Source organism: Phyllostomus hastatus, unplaced genomic scaffold (assembly GCF_019186645.2).
Source record: "Phyllostomus hastatus isolate PE091 unplaced genomic scaffold, TTU_PhHast_1.1 phas_contig_17, whole genome shotgun sequence".
Lineage (NCBI taxonomy): Eukaryota > Metazoa > Chordata > Mammalia > Chiroptera > Phyllostomidae > Phyllostomus > Phyllostomus hastatus.
The window spans coordinates 40,886,231-40,904,116 of record NW_025333664.1 but is presented as its reverse complement, the minus strand read 5'-3'; the positions used below and the strand labels follow the sequence as shown (position 1 = coordinate 40,904,116).

Below are 17,886 nucleotides of genomic sequence, written 5' to 3'. Positions count from 1 at the left end.
GATCAGTACTCTTCAAAACTGTCTGTCTTTAAAAAGAAGGAAAATCTGGCCTTGGCTGGCGTAGCTCAGTGGACTGAGCGCAGGCCATGAACCAAAGTGTCGCAGGTTCGATTCCCAGTCAGGGTACATGCCTGGGTTGCAGGCCATGACCCTCAGCAACCACACATTGATGTTTCTCTCTCTCTCTCTCTTTTTCTCCCTCCCTTCTCTCTCTAAATAAATAAATAAGTAAGTAAGTAAATAAATAAATAAATCTTTAAAAAAAAAAAGAAGGAAAATCTAAGAAAATGTTACAGCCAAAAGCGGGCTAAGGAAACATGACAGTTAAATGCACTATCATATCCTGGATGGAACCCTAGAACAGAATAAAGTCATTAGCTTAAAATTACCTAAAGCAATCTAACTAAGTATGGACTTTATAATAATGGTTTAATATTGGTTCTTTGATTGTAACAATGTGCCGTATTTATGTGGGATGTTTAGTAATAGGGAAACTCTATATGGAGTATATGGGAACCCTCTATACTATCTTAGTAATTTTTGTATAAGTCTCAAAACTATTCTAAAAAAAAGTTTATTTTTTAAAATAATTCAGTAAAAATTGTCAAATAACAATTTTCATCTTAATGATTTTACCCTGAAACACTGGTAATTTTCATTCAAGAAAAAGCCTCCATGATGAAATCAAGATTATGTTTCCAGGGTTAACACACATGTTTTTCTCCATAGATAGCAGCGAATGCCTTACAGATGACTGCAGCATAATTGCTGGAGGGAACCTCACTGGTTGGCACCCAGACTCTGCTGCTGTGTTATGGCGAAGAATCTTAGGAATCCTTGGAGATGTGAATAATATCCAGTCGCCAAAGATCCATGCCAAAGTTTTTCGCTATCTATATGAACTCTGGTACAAACTAGCAAAGGTACTCTTGCTATGTTACCTTTATTCTAATATGGAAAAATTGACTTAGTTTAACATAAAAACTGTGTTGCAAGTCATTACTGAACATACCCTGGAACAAAGACTAGTTGTTTACATGAAGTATGTTTGATTATCAAAGAATAAATAATTTTTACAGTTTGGTTATTTTATAAATATAAAAATTATTTAATGTATAAATATAATATTACTATAGGATACTAAAGAATAGGGTGTTCAGTCATTTTAATTACTCTTTTTATAAAACTGATACTGGTTTTATTTTACAAGATTTGAAAAATGTAGAAAAATACTAAGAAATAAATTGATTTCACCTCCCCACAGAGAGAACTAATAATAAAAATGGTTTTATTTCTACAGATAAATAAATTTTTGTTAGAGTACATACAATTCTCATTCTGGTTTTTGTTTGTGTTAATAACATTTGCCCCTTTTTTTTCAATCCATGATTTATGTTTATACAGTATATCTTGTTGAACCATTTATCATTTAGAGTTCAGGACCTCTTCAGGCATTAATATTCCAGGAAAAACAATGCCCTAATTTTATATTACATCTAAAACCACATATGGTAAATTAGACATATAATTTGAAAGGACAATAGATCTCATAATAAAAGAAAAGAAAAACTTATAAACATTGTAGGTTTTCACTTACAGAAATTGTATTGGAAGAAGCTATTTGACCATGGAATACAATATTGGAATATTGTTGGGATAAACTGTGTTGTTCCTTAAAATTCTTCTCTTTGTGAATCAGATACGAGATAATCTAGCAATAAGCCTGGATAACCAGTCTTCTCCATCTCCTCCGGTCTTGATCCCACCACTCAGAATGTTTGCATCATGGCTATTTAAGGCAAGTCAATATGTTTTTATTCCTTCAATGTAATTTCCTCTTCCTTCCTGAAATTGAGTTTTAAAAATGTAATTGCCCAATACTGGATGTTTTGAAGACAGTCTCAGTATTACTAAAGCCAACGCATCCCACATCTCCATATGGAAAACTGAAAAATAAATGAAATGCTGGAATGCTGTGCTGTATCTGGAGTTGATTAAACCTTTAAACATCATCTTCTTGGCAGGCAACGACATTGCCAAATGAATATAAGGAAGGTAAACTACAAGCCTACAAATTGATCTGTGCCATGATGACCAGACGCCAGGATGTTCTACCAAACTCAGACTTCCTGGTACATTTTTACCTTGTGATGCACCTGGGATTAACCAGTGAGGATCAGGTATTCTGTGATTCCTTTATCATGGTAGCCCATTATTGGGAATGTGCATATAACTCTGCAGGTCAAATCAGGGTTTATGAAAATACATCAGAACTATTAAAATTCTCAGTGGTTTTGACCCTTTCATACACAGTACCACACTGGTCTTTCCAAAATGTAAATAAGATTTTTATCATATACCTATTTCTTCTCCCCACTGACTTTGCATTGAATCAACCAAATTTGAATTTTATTCTATGCACTTCTATATAATCTAAACTTTGTTTATGTTGTCAGCTTCAAAAAGGCTGCTCAGCCACTTTTTGTTGGGGTTCTACATCACATATTGTTTGAAGAAAATGATTCTGGTCTTTTAAAAATGTTCGAATGTTTGAAAACTATTGTTTTAGAAGTTAGAATATATTTGTGGAAGACCTCATCCATGAATTAGGGGTCCTGACATTTCTTGATCAGGAGTTACTTTCATTTCTTCCACAGAGAAATATTGGTGGTTAAGTTGAAACAGAAAGGCCAAAGGAGTCATTAGCAATAACGTCTTTTTGTAGATCCTGGGTGTGCAGGGTGGGCTGTGGCCAGACCCTGGCCTTCCTCCCTTGAGAACTCTCCTCCCAGTGGGCAGAAGACGGGAAAGAAGCCAGGGAAACCCTGAGTCTTGAATTTCTGTGTGAATGTCCTTCAAACAAGTGATGTGATTGATTCGTATTTCACAGAGATTATTCTGGACTCTGCTTGGAGAATAGATTTAAAAAATGTGAACGTGGTAGGATAGAGCAGGAAGTTGGGCCTGGAGACAGATTAATTAGGAAGTAGTTAAATTAATATACAATTATTTTTGAAATGATAAGAACTAAGATGGTAGCATTGAGGATGGGAAGAACAGCAGGAAAGAGTCAAAAAATTTTAAGGCATTTAATTTTATCACTAGGTCTTTACCAATTTTTGAGCTAGTGTAGATATTTATTAATGAACTTGAATCATTCGTAAATTGTGAGTAGTCATCCTTTCTGTATTTCTTTCATTCTTGAATGTGTGATGCAGATACAGACTTTTTGATACTCCTAGGATACATGTAAGAGATCATTCTGATTAACCACCTTTACTTTTCTTTCTTAATAAAGATTTTATTTGTTTGTTTGTTTGTTTGTTTGTTTGTTTATAGAGAGGGGAAGGGAGAAAGAAAGAGAGGGAGAGAAACATCATTGTGTGGTTGCCTCTGAGCGCCCCCTACTGGGGGCCTGACCTGCAACCAACTTGTGCCCTGATTGGGAATTGAACCAATAACCCTTTGGTTCCCAAGCCAGCACTCAGACCACTGAGCCACACCAACCAGGGCTTAACACAACTTTTCTTTGTTGCTTCACAGTGTACTTAAATCTTCCTAACCAAACTATTGCATTATGCTCCCTGATTAACAATTTGAGCTTTAATCAGTGAGCTTTTTTATCTGAAGTTAATAGCCATACTGACCAACTGAATTGTTTTTATTATATTTGCTCCCATTTCAGCTTTGTGTAAAGGACATTTATATCAGGCTAGACTTAGACCCATAGTCTCATTTATTTCCTAAATAGAAACACATGGGAAAATAGAAGTGTTTGTGCTCTGTGCTCAGATATTTTGCAGCCATCATTGCAGGTGGAAGCATCTTTTGCAGAATGTTGCAACTCAGGGGATATGGTATAGATAGGGAAGAGAATTAACTCACAGATAGTAATGACATCCCTCAGTGACAGAACCAAGAGACGACTCTGTAGTTAACACTGCTGCACTTGCAAGTAGTATTTTGCTAAGTTTTTGCAGGAAAAAAATTTACTTAGAAATAATAATCAACTGTAGAATCTTCTAATTTAATAAAAACAAATTTAAAGTTAGCAGTAAACAGTATTTCTAGAATGAATTTTCTTGAAAGTCATATGCATAGGTGTGAGTTTAGAAACATCTTTCTATTTTTAAGTGTGTTGGAGTGAAAATGAAACAATAAAATGAGATTAAATAAGTATAAAATTTGAGAACCCAAAACATTATTTTGAAAAACAGGATTTTATAATGCAGAAAGTTTTCAAATTTTATACTTAAAATCATTTTCACATTGTAATGTATGCCATGTTTTTTGTTAATTTGATCTTTTGTAGTTCATTGTAAAATACATAAATCTCTTTTTTTGAGGTTTGATTTATTTATTTTTAGAGAGAGGGGAAGGGAGGGAGAAAGCGAGGAAGAGAAACATCAGTGTGTGGTTGCCTCTCGAGTGCCCCCTACTGGTGACTTGGCCCACAACCCAGGGATGTGCCCTGACTGTGAGTCAAACCAGCAACCCTTTGGTTCACAGGCAGGCACTCAGTTTGCTGAGCCACACCAGCCAGGGGGAAAAAAAACATAAATCTTAAATGATGGCCCATTACTAGCAGTAGTTCCAGTGTCTAAACTTCTAAGATAAAATGGGGATATGATAAATCTATTTTATAATCTCCCTGTTGTTTAAATTTTTGTGTTTAATAGAATTAACTGTTTTGCTTTAACCATTACAATTATTGGTGTATGTTTTAGAAGCCTTGGCTGCCAAACAGAATTTCTCTAAATAAACTTTACTCCTTTGCCAGAAGAAAATTACACATATCTTCCAATGAAAGAAACTTCTCATTTAAGTAAGAAATATCTCTGGTAATTAGTTTAACTGTGGCCCACATGTCTAGATAGATCATTGGTGGTTGTTCCATAACTTATATGTACTTCTGGAAACACATGTTATATTATAAAAGGAAAAGGAAGCTTTTACCATAAATAGTGCAGTTAAATTCGGTTTTTTAATTGGCAAACTGTGCACCTATGATGACTACCATCTCAGGGCTTGTTTCTATGTTGTGAGAGTTCTCAAGAACCACCCTTTTATGTCTGGCACTAAAGCCTTTGGTCATGCAAAAAGAGCATTATTAATTTTTCTTATTTTTAATAAGATAAGTAATAAAAATACTTTTTATAATTTTACCATCTATTAAGTTTCACACATTAAAATCTAAGGTGCATTTCTTCCTTTTGCCTCTGGGTGGCATACTTGTCTGCATGACTCAATTGTGTGGATCAAGGACCACCACTGAATTTTAAAATTGCCTTAGGCCCAGGGCCCTGTGAGCATCATCTTGTGGCATGGTAATTTTACAAATGCTTTCCTAAATCTGAAAGTGCCAAAATTGTTTTAGAAGTGACTAATAATGTGTTGAATTTGAAATAAGCTCTAAGATGTTAAAAATCTTTTTTGTTTTTTTTTCTTCAGATATAAGGATGCTTGTATTAATTAAAGACTTTTTAAATTAAAAAAACTGGGAAATAGGTGTCTCAGAGATTGCATTCTGTGATACAATCTTGTGAAGTCATCAATTCATCTAATATAGCAATTTTCAACTTATCTCCTGTGGCACACTAGTGTGCCACAGAATTTGTAAAACATACAGTACCTGACTATTTAGTCGTAGGCACTGACCTCTTTTTGTTAGCTTGTCAAATTTTAAAAATGACAACAGCCAGTATAACAATAGCTGTCAGTGTAAATGAATCAAAATTATATCTGTTTTTTTGTCAGAGAAGCAAAAAATATATTTTTTGGTATGCCGCAGAACTTCAGTAATTAACTTATTTGTGCCACAAGGTGAAAAAGTTTAAAAATTGCTGATCTAATGTGATAGCAAATTAATTATGTAAACAAATATAGTTACCTCTATATTTAAATAATAGTAAATTATATTGAATAGCCAGAATTCAAAAAGTGACATTCCAAATCAACTGTTTTTAATATTGGTTGGACCAGTTTTAGCTAGTCTAATAACTTTAATAATTTAATAGTTAAAACAATGACCTTATCAAATAGCATTGCTACAGTGTAAGTTTTTAGTTTTTTAGTGTGATTGAGAAAAATACTTTGAAAAAGCTTTATTTTTCCTTGACTATAAGTTTTTCAAAAATTGATTCTGTTAATGGTTTAGAAAAATAATTAGGGTCTAAAGACTCTCAGAATAACTGTAAATTATGAATGAAATTTGGATTTCTTTTGGGGCTGCCCAGCCTGCCTATGAACAGTCTTTCAGTTGGCCGCCCTCTGCACAGCTGCTTTGTGTCTAGGGGGCAGAGAGTCTTTGTTCCCCTGGTACCTACAGTGCCAGACTCTGATGCGAACTGCATGATGCTCTCCCATTGATTTTTCTTTGCAGTTCAGTTAAAGAAATATCATAACCCATTGTATAAATAAGTAACTTTCAAAAAATACTGAGAACTTTTGTCCAATGCCACATATTTTTTTTATAAAGACTTAGGATTCACAGGCAGGCCTAGCTTAATCCAGAGGGTATATCTTTTTTCATTGATTCACAGCTGACAAGTGTGTCAAGCAAACAGTCCTTGGTCCTATTCCTTCCCTCCGTCTTGTTTTATTTTATTTTTTTTATCCTTACCTGAGGACATCTTTTCACTGTTTTTGGAGAGAGAAGAAGGGAGAGAGAGAAACATTGATGTGAGAGAGAAGCAGGGATTAGTTGATTCCTGTACATGCCTAGACCAGGAAATTGTATGTTCCTGTGCCTGAAACTGGGATTGAACACACAACAGGGATTGAACTGGGGATCAAATAGGCATGTGGCCCAGCCAAAAATTGAGCCACAACCTTTTGGGTACGGAAGATGCTCCAACCACGCCACACTGGCCAGGGCGCCTTCTGTCTTATTTTGCCTGGGCTCTGACCTTGGTCTCACCTGATCTCAGAATCCTCCTTTTTGGAATACTGTCTCATGCCCAACTTGCAAATACCTTTCATAGTTGCTCCCTAGTTCATCACCCTCTTTTAATTTCTCTTTTAAAGCTGTTCCTAGTTCTTAGGTTTTCTTAATGCTTAAGCAGATTTTTTACCTCAGTCTTCCCAAAAATATTTGGACATGAAAGAAGTTATGATTTGGATTTATTAAGAACAGTTACTATTAAGCCCTGGCTGGCGTAGCTCAGTGGATTGAGCTTGGGCTGCGAACCAAAGTATCGCAGGTTTGATTCCCAGTCAGGGCACATGCCTGGGTTGCAGGCCACAGCCCCCAGCAATCGCACATTGATGTTTCTCTCTCTCTTTCTCCCTCCCTTCCCTCTCTAAGAACAAATAAATAAAATCTTTTTAAAAAAAGAACAGTTACTATTAATTTCATCATTATTTAAAGCCTATGGAAAGATCAATGCGTGTGAAATGGAAAAGGACAGTTGAGGAAAGGAATTTTATGTTTCATGTTTCTAAGAACATGTATCAAAGACTGGGAAGTTTTCTTTGCCTAAAATAAGTAAGCTATTTTTTAACAGTGACTTACAGATTTAATGCCTTAATGTAATTTGTCTGTTATACATCAAAGTTGAATTCTCTTTAAATGAAAAACTTATATTAATGCAGAATTATTGTTGCAAATTTGCATGTAAAAATACTGGGAAATACTGGTCTTTGTTATTTTCATCTATAAGGTCATTATTGTATCCTGTTACACACCCAAAAAGCATGAGGCTCTCTCCACTGGAGGAATATGTATTATTTTTTTCTGGATGTAACAATCCAGTTACAAATCAAAATCATAGTAATATAAAGTTATGATATAGCATAATACAGTATGAAATTGTGTAACTATTCAGAGCATGGACTTCAAGACAGCCTATGTGAGCTCCAGTCTTGTCTATACCCTTACTCAAGTCATTTCACCTTGATGTGCCTTGGTTACCTTACCTATAAAATTAGGTAATTATAGTGCCTATCTCAGAGGGTTGTTTGAAGACTTTGAGGAGGTAAAACATGTAACACACTCAGTTAAGAGCCTGGACCCAATGGCCTTCAGTAAATGTGAGCCCTTGTAATGATACTGAACAGGGTGAGGAGATGGACAGCAACAGTTTGAATAACCAAGTTATTTTATTTTTCTGACATCTTAAATGTTGACTCTTTTTCTTCCTCCATATATTTTCTTTTGAACAAATGATTTCATTAAAAATGTAGGTAGGCATTGTGAAATTTCAGAACATGTGGAGAAATAACCTCTCCCCACACTATGGGTCAAACATAGTAGTATGTTTAATTAACTCTTGCGGGATTCTGAAACATTTCTTGTGTGTCCCTGTCCCTTGACTCACTTTACTCGTTCCTTGCCCCACCTACCATGCCTTATAAATGATAGAAGCGAGAAAGCTGAGCTCTGCGTGTCACTAACTCCTTGCAGCTGGATTGACATGGACCCAAATTCCATCTGGCAGAGGCAGCTATGTGGCATTGGAAAGCAGACATGGGGAGTAATGGGTGGCAGCTGTTGTGGAAGTTTTGCTCAGGTACCTGTATTGCTGGTGATACGAGCAGGCAGCAGAGTCTCTGCAGGAACTGCTCTGTGGTATGCCTGGGTGTTTCTGCTTGCCACCTTGTTCCTGGCTGCAGAGGGTTCACAGTTGGTTACCTGGCACTTGTAGAAATTCTATAAGCCATCTTATGCCATGATATAAATCCCCTTCCTCTTAATCTCAGCAGAATGGATTTTATTGTCTGCAAGTAAAAACCTAGCTTAGACGGTGACTACTCTGCAAGGTACTATGCTAGGCACTGGCAATACATGATCAACACTGGTTTATATATTTCAGCTATTAAATGTGCAGTAGTATTTATTTTCTTCTTCCCTTAATTTTGGTTAATTTCTTTGTAGCCAAGAGTAATTAACTCGTTTTAGGAACATTTTGCTTTCATTTAATTTTATATTTTAATGAACCTTTTTGCTATACCAATATTAAGAAAATAATTTTAAACATTACATATAAAGTAATATTCTATCAAAGAAGTCAAAATAGTTCATGATTTTCATAACAGATGTTACAACCTCCTCTCATGAGGTATATGATGGAATAATATAATAATAGGCATTTGTAAAAAATCTCTCAAGGGGCCCCTCAGTGAGCTATGAAAGCAAGGTGCAGGGGTGATACTTATAAATTGGCCATACCTGACTCCTTTAATAACCCAAGACAGCCTGTATCATGCAGTGATATGTAATAATTGCATCACCTTTTTTCAGACAAAGAACTGTTCTTTGCTGAAAATTTACTTTTAACTAGAACCGTATATGTTAGATACAGATAAATTTATAAATATATTTAAGGCTGAACATAAATGAGTATTTGGTTTCAGAGAATGAAGAATAAAGATGGCAAAGTAGGGACCTTGTTTATCTCAAATCCAGGGAAATAATTGCAATACATCTGAAAATATTTGTTCTGTACATATATATATTTTTTAGGTTTATTTTCTTTTTAGAGAGGGGAAGTCAGGGAGAAAGGAGAGAAACATCAATGTGTGGTTGCCTCTTGCATGCCTGCAGCCCAGGCATGTACCCTAGACCTGGAATTGAACCTGTGATCCTTTGATTCGTAGGCTGGCACTCAATCCACTGAGCCACACCAGCCAAGGCAGAAAGTGTTTTTTTAAACCAGTGTTTGAATTCATGGGATTTTAGTGCAATTGTAGCAGGATAAAGTGCATATTTATAAATTTAAAGGTCTACTTGATGTTTAAAGGATTAAATATTAACCTTGGTATGCCTCAGTGCAGGAAATTTATAAGGCTAACTTAAAAGCTTCATTTAAATACAATTCTTAAAAACTATAGGGTTGTACAGTGAATAAAAATAGGACTAAGTCCAGGCCTTATTCCTAAGGTTGTTAAAAATGGAGAGATCTATCTTCCAAGACTATAGGATATAAGATAGGTTCAAAATATATCCAGCATTTGACTTTTATGGATGACAATCTTCCTTTTGGAAGCTAAAAGACCTGGGTGCTAGATTTAGCTTTGCCACACACTGGCCATGGGGACTTGCCAGACCACAGATGGTCAAGTGAATGAGCTGAACCTGAGGACCTCTAAGGACCCTCCTATTGAGCATTCTTGGATTCTCTGATTTATTTTTAAGCATTTTATGATGAGGATCACATTGTTCTTTACTAAAGGTTCAGTAAACTTTTCACTTGGAATATTTTTCCTTATTATAGTAAAGTCCTAACTAGGTTCTGAAAGGTATATACAGTGGTATGATGCATGTAAATGAGAATCTGTAATATCCATCAACTTGTGCAAAAGGCCAAATTAGTGATACACAAGTTATAGGAATTGCACTGGGTTGAATACTCCTAGTTAAGTTGGTTTGAAAGAAGTGCTCAGAAGAAGTAGAATTTGAGCAGGAATTTCAAAGATGAATAGGATTTAGATGGTAGGATAAGAAGCAGGGTGGAATGTCACATATCAAAGATACTATCCTTCTCAGGCCATGTTCAAGGAACAGCGACCATTGTGATTTTTAGTGCCACAAATGTGCACTGTAAAGAGCCTTGATTCAGTCTTTTTTATCCAGTGGATAATGGGGAGCTGTTGAAGATTTTTGAGCACAACACTCAACATGACAAAAAAAAAGCATTTTAAGAAACTTAAGCTACAGTCATTATGTGGGAAGGATTATAATCAGGAGAGAATGATGACGACAAACACAGAAAGGAGGTTACTGTAGTAGCCCAGGGTCAAGGTGATGAAGGCCTAACAAAGATTGAGATATGGATGGGATTTGTGTGTGTACAAATTTGTTTATTTATATATGTGTGTACATACATATATATTTATGTACTTGCATGCATATGTGTTTTGTGTAGATTGTGCATATATTTGTATGGGTGTGTATAAAATACTTGGAACAGGTAAAATAATAATGCTGAGTGGTAAATGCCCTGAGAAGATAGAGACTCCTGACACTATACCCATTATCCCTGAAAGCAAAAGTTGATTCAGGAAAGCAAGAAGATGAATTGAGGAAAGGTGGCGGGGGTGGGGAGCAAGGGATATGATCCCTCTCTTCATCATGGACATTGTTGCACAAGGCAGGCTAGATATATCAGGGGTTGCCCCCAAAGAATTCTTGCCTGTTAGGAAGTAGAAATGCATGGGAAAGATTTCCAGGTACGTTTTCTCTCCACTTGAGAACATATTTTCTACCCTGTTGGAATTCAAACAGTTGATATACAAAGTGTAAATTTTTTTACATTTGTTAAACTGGAATTTCTAAAGGTCTCTGATATTTTATATATTTGTTAGTCAATTTTGTTACTCTTTGTTTTTGAAAGTAATTTGACACTTAAAAACGCTCTTTATTTTTCTAAAAATATTTTTATTTGAATTTACTCTATTTACATTAATGAGACTTTATTGAGTATAAAGGTATACTGGAGCAATAAACAAAACTTTTTATTTGACTTAGGTTTGCTGGAATAATAGCTACAAGGATAGGTAGTATGTATCTGCCTTCTCCTGACATATTATTAAGTTAATGATAATTCTTATTATCATCACTTACTGTATAGATTCAGGGTGATCAAATGTAGAATCTGTCGTATAATTAGTGTTAATGCCAACAAGTAATATATAGTGGTTTCCTATAAAGTTTCATGAGAATGTACAAGCCAGAGATTAGTCAAAGTTTTATGAAAAAAAAGTATTATAACTTTATCCAGCCATCAGTGGCTATAAGACTTTAGGTACTGCCCCAAAATAATATATTGACAAATTTTTTCTTTCTTTTACAGCTGTAAATCCAATAATTGTTTTCACTAAGCTGCAGACTGAGCCCATTTACACCTAAATAAGGAAAGTAGAAATATGTAGAAGGTAACAGATGGTTGGGGTTTCAGTTATGAGGTTTAACACATGTGCAGTAAATTTGTTTCACCGCTTTAAAAAGGGTAAGATGATAGAAAGGGAGGCTGATCCAGACAGGGAAAAGACTACCTGAGAGCCAGAAGCTAGAGTTTTGTTTGATATCTCTATTTGAAGTTAAAGTTGTAAAGACTTTTAAATGTGATCAGTGAAAAAATATGAGTAATCTATATATAGCTGTGTTTAATAAGCACATACTACATGAAATAAAGCATAAAATGCAATATAATAGCAACTCAATATATGTGGAAAATTGGATTTTTTTTAAACTAAAAAGTTACCATATGATATAGTGTGTAAGCTGACCTGCAATTTTCAGTAGAGAAAATGTTCTTTTGCCCTGAGGTCTGTCTCTAGAAGGAGACCTGCTGTGACCTCTAGAATCTTCCTTAGTAGACTAACTGGAGTGTATTTTGTCTTCTCCTACACGTAGCAGGCACTCAATAAATGTGTGGATTGATAGAAAAAAAACTTTTTTTAAATCAAGACCTTAAAACCAGGTGGCCACATGGTGAAGAACGAGTGCCCAAAGTAGCTGAGTTGAAGCATTCTGGTTGAGTCTCTGGCTCCAACTATCAACTTCATTGCAGGCATTAACCTTATAGAGTGTTGAGCCAGCCAATTTCATTTTCCTAAAACAGTGATTCCTGAGACAAGGGTGGTGAGGGAGTTGCTACCCCCACTACTTTGGGGACCAATGTCTGGAGACATTTTGGTTGTCACAAATGGGGAAGTGAGGTAGTCTGGCATCTAGTGGGTAGAGGCCAGGAATGTCATCAACTTCCTATGATGCACAGGTCCAAGACAAGGAGTTTACAATCCAAAGTGTCACTAGTGCTCAGTTTAAGAAACCCTGTTCTAGAGGAGTACTATGCAGATGACACCAAAAAAGAAGAGGCAGGCAATGTAAATTAAATGGCAAACTCAGTAATAAAAAAAAAAGTATAAAAGACTATCTCTGTCAATTTAACCAAGGAAATTAAAACATACACAAATGTAACCAGGGAGATTAATATAAGAGGCAAATGTTCACATTGAACTAGATGAAAATTGCTGATATTGAACTATTTTTCAAAAAGGTGGGGGGGAGGGTGATTCTGTATGGTTCAAACTTAAACATTTCTGCATTTATATTTTAAAAATTAATTTAAGAAGTAAAATATGGAGAAATCTGCTAAGTTCAATGTCAATATGAAAAACATCTGAGATTGATTTCGTCTGAAAGCCCAATTGAATAAGTAGTGTAAGTCTGCACCCACAAAGCCGGAAGCACCGAAGCATTAATGGAGGGAGGGAGGAGCTCAGGATAGTTCTCTTCCTCTGCACCTAGTCGTTCTGGTTCCTCATCTTTTAAAACATTTTAAATCCTCACCGAGAATATGTTGACTGAATTTTAATTTTTTAAGTGGCATGCCTGCTACTCAAGTAGCTGAGAGGAAGAAGAATGGTGAGAAAATGGCTTGTGTGGTGAAGAATTGGCACATGGACACAGATCATTGCTTCCTTCAAATGTTTGGAGCCTCATCTGTGAGGAGAAAGGGATCAGGGTGTCTTACTGGCAGAGCAGGGACTGTTGTAAGACTTCAGCTCACCACCAGAGACATTTTCTAACCCAGCGCCCTGTTAAGGCATGGAGGGTGATGTATTTGAGGTTTGTTTGCCTCTTAAGTACTTATTCATCCAAGACTATTTGCCCTGGCTGTCTCATAGGCAGCCTGGGCAAGAGGGACATCTATTTTGGAGCTTTAACCCTGGCCTTGCACTTCAGTCGCTGCATCTTTGAGTCAGTGACCACATAGCCTTTTCAGGCTTGAGCTTCTTGTTTTGTGAACTGAGATCATTGTTGTTCTTTTTGGGGCCTTGGAAAGGTGAAGACAGGCCATCAATAGGCATGGTGCAGGCACTGCAGAGGGGATTTATTGTTTGAAATATCACTGTTAACCTGCAAGACCATCTTTTTCTATTTAGAAGTCTATGAAGATTTTTTAAAAAATTCACATTTTTCTTTAGGCAGAGAAGAGCTGAGAGACAGCCGTATTTCAAGTGCTAAATAGTACTGGGAGAGAGTGGTACTTTAACTCTCATTTGGAAAGGAGTGATTTTCTATATAAGAGATCTGAAATCTTGACTGAGGTTTATGATCCATAAAGGATAGTTTGGATACAAGGAAATAACATCAGGCAAAGCATTTTAAATTGCAAGATTTGTTTCTGTGGGAGAGTATTCTCCTCGTGGGGAATAATCTCTTCTTGCCTGTTACTTTCTCTTCAATACATAGCAATAAGTGGTAGTGTGTTAATTGCAGATTGTTCAGCTATTCATGCTATTTACTGGAACACGTTTTAGAGAGAATATTGTTTTCTATAGAAATCATAAACCACAGATTTTCTTTTGTTCTTCCATGGAAAAACAGTCTTTCCTAGGTTTTCGAAAGGAAAACTCCTATGGGCTAGAGAAATTTGGGCAGAAATCAACTTTTTACTAATAAGATATCAAAATAGAGCACTATTTTTTCCAGCACTGGAGTCTTGTGTTGAACGTGTTCAGCACAGTCCTATTATCAAGAACCAGTGCCTTTGTGTCTTCCCCTTGGTCCCCATGGACAACACTGGTCATCCCACTGCAGGAGCCATATGCTCTTCTTCCCTGGCCTTGCTCTGCATAGCTGGGCCCTGCCCCTAAAAGGTCATTGCTGGAAGGCAGGGGCCATGCTTTATTATGCCTCAGACTCCTCCCAGCAGCTGACGTGGTACCTTCACCCCAGTCAGCCCTTGAGAAATTTGTCATCTTATTGTTAAATGTTTTTTAATGAAATTATCAGAATGACTTGTCTTTCATTTCACACTTTTTTAATGAGTAGATTTTAAGTTTAAGTTTTAATTTTCAGTTGATCTTTACTAAATATTTTAGTAAGATCATGATTAAAATGAGTCTGTAATATAAAAGCAGTGGTGTATGAGGCTCTAGAATTTACAAAATACTTTCAGTTCAGTCTCCTATTCCCTAAAAAGTAGTGCTAATTCTGTTGTCCAAGCAAAAATTAAAAAACAAAAAAAGTATCTGTTGCGACTGCTTTATGTAATTCATCCAGATCTTCATCCCACATTGGTGAGTGGTCTGTAGACTCCCATAATTGAATGACCACTGGATTTCTTTTTTAATACAGAACACGGACATGTTAAAAGCTTCAATGTTGCTCTTATGTGCAGGTGGATAATTTTATTTTCAAGGAACAAAACTAAAGCATATGCATTCTGTGTTAGCCTGGAATGAGAAGAATGAATAATAATGATATTCCTAAGTTTATTACTTTCCTAGTGTGGTAACATTCCAGAAGACATGAAAAGTTCCAACAGAAATAGTTTTCCCTTTTAACTTATTTCTGGTCATAGGCTGGGAAACAGCCCAGCAGAACTCAGCACCACCTACCAGGTTCACTTTCACCCAAACCTGAGAAACAGGTTTCCCAGATGAGAAGGAGAAACTTTTAAATGCAGTGGAGGCTAGCCTTAGCAGCACCAGAAGCTCTAAGTCTTTCAAGCAGAGTTGAGGCTGGTGTGGGTTTTCTAGCGGTCCCTTTGAGAGAAAAATAGGAATCTTGATTTCTTTTTGCAGTCTTGGAAAATTTCTTGGTGTTTTTCCATAAAATATTTATAACCATGACCTCCCCACACCCATGCCTGCATACACACAATTTCTTTTTAACAGTTTCCTAAGAAGAATATTGAGGTGAGAGGCTCATTTTTATTTTGAAGATACATGACCCAGTTTCCTCATGTGATAATTCTGTGAGAGTAAGAGTTATGTGTATATGTTGGAAACACATCTCTAAGCCATAATAGTCATTTGCTGCTTTCACTTGGAAGTATAACTTTAATAAGTATTACTTGCATTTTAAAATGATTAGGCAAAGTTAATGAGATGAAAAAATACTGGTAATTTGCACTTTAGAGGTAGATAACATCCTCAAAACAGTGCTGTGCTTTATATTTGAGGCTGGTCATTCATGAATGTTAAATGGTGTTCTATTGCCTCTGAGTTAATGTTTTTTCTTCCTCTAAGGAGAAAGAGAACACTTGGGTTTGTGTCCAGACCTTGGGTCAATTTCTGGCCTTGATTGATCTCCTACCTTTTGTCTGTAAAATAAAAAGATTGGATATGACCTCAGATCTTTCCTCTCTGTTTTCATGGTTCCAAAGGAACAAATTCAGTACCCTTGTTACCCAAATTCAGTAGAGATGTATTTTCCCTAGTAAATTTCTGCTTCATTCTAAAGTAACATAACTGTGTAGCTGGATTCCAGCATGGAAGCAAGATGATTATTCTGTTTGGCATCATGGGTGATATTGATTAAACCTAAGTGTATTAAGGCTATGGTTTTATCCAAAATTTTTTTTTAATATTGTAAGAAGAATCTATTTCTAGCAAATGCATTCCTAAGTCATACTGGGAACAGTATGGCTGCCTGTCTCTTGCATACCTGTTTTAATTATGTGTGCATATTTCAATCATTGCAATAATTCTTGCCTTAATGGTATTACTTCCATAAATTATGCATTTCTACCAATCTTGTTATCTATGAGTGCCGTGACTTAGCTTTTACTTATGCTCCAAAATGTTGTAAAAGCTGTAGAGGAGAGGAGTACTACGGAGTATGGAGACTTGATTAGGTTTATTTTCTTTTGAAACAAGCAGCTGGTTGCCTCAGAAAAAGCCGTTTTTAGTATCCTCCTATTCCATCCCACCCACACTGCTCCCTAGTCCCTTGTAAATTCTTGATATGTACAAATGCCATTCTGCGTAGACTTGTTTCTGAGCTTTGGCCATCATGTTTAGTCCTCTTTCAGAGTACTGCATGGATGTCCTGTATTCTGAGAGAACTTTATGCACACGAGTCTGATGCAGCCTTGATGCTCCCACTGTCATTACTTTCCAGTGGCAACTCATTGAAGCCCTCATTCACTAAAAGCTCATTGTGAGGAATTAATAACCTCTCTAGAGCATCTGCATCAACCTCATTAAGCCAGCCCATTGTACAAACTGCAATGTTGTAGATTTGAGGCTTATCAGGGTCACAACTAAGACAGCCATTACATATTCAGACCACAGCATCTTAAAGGCATGATTGGTACAGCTGGTAAGTCACTTCTTCCTACATACAACCCTCCAACATTTTCCTTCATCTTGTGGATCATAAATGTGCCAGAATTTCTTGACGGGGTTGCCCTCTCCTCAGTCTCCCCATTCTAGGAAGCACATGTAAAAGCAGCCCATTGTGATCTGTGGGCTGGAAGCAGGATGTTGTGTTGGTCAGGGTAAAGGGGGCTTTATATTTTGATCACATTTGCTGAGGGCTTGAGGCTGAGGGAATGACCTGATTCATGTGATAATGGGTAAGTTCTTTCCCACAGCCTCTGATCTCTGAGTACCCTGAGCATCCTCACACTAATTCACTAATCTCCAAAATTGTTTTGAGAAAAGGTTGCTCTGGGGTTTGGATATCACATCATTGGCTCAGGCTTTCTTCCCACCAAAAAAAACAATACGCATATCCCTTTTAAACTTCCATGTTATCCCTAAGATCAGGAACAATACAAGGACGTCCATTCTCACTGCTTCTATTTGATGAACAATGTAGTAGATATTCTAACCAGGGTCATTAGGTAAGAAAATTATTTTAAAGGCATCCATGCTGGAAATAAAGAAAAGCTATCTGTATTTATAGAAAACATGATCTTGTATATAGAAAACCCTAAAACACAGGTGGCAAAGAAGACCCATGGGCCAAATCTGGCCCGGCACCTTGTTTTATCCAGCCCAGCACCTTGTTTCTACCCAGTGGCAGTGCCGAGCTCTGGCTTAACTGTTAAGGAGTAGTTACATTTATACAGTCCTAAAATTACATTCAGCCCTTTGAAGGCAACCACGAGGCTGATGTGGCCACTGGTGAAAATGAATTTGACA

At 36.4% G+C, this 17,886-nt stretch overlaps 1 protein-coding gene across 9 annotated transcripts in view; it reads left to right on the top strand.

The window, feature by feature from the left end:
* Positions 1-17,886, top strand: part of RALGAPA2 (Ral GTPase activating protein catalytic subunit alpha 2) — a 386,278-nt gene that overhangs the window by 171,635 nt on the left and 196,757 nt on the right. For all 9 annotated transcript variants that reach the window (XM_045833596.1, XM_045833597.1, XM_045833593.1 and 6 more), the window contains 3 exons: positions 730-923; positions 1,700-1,798; positions 2,025-2,180. In XM_045833596.1, the coding sequence (XP_045689552.1) occupies positions 730-923; positions 1,700-1,798; positions 2,025-2,180 (449 nt within the window). The remainder of the gene's footprint in view (positions 1-729; positions 924-1,699; positions 1,799-2,024; positions 2,181-17,886) is intronic.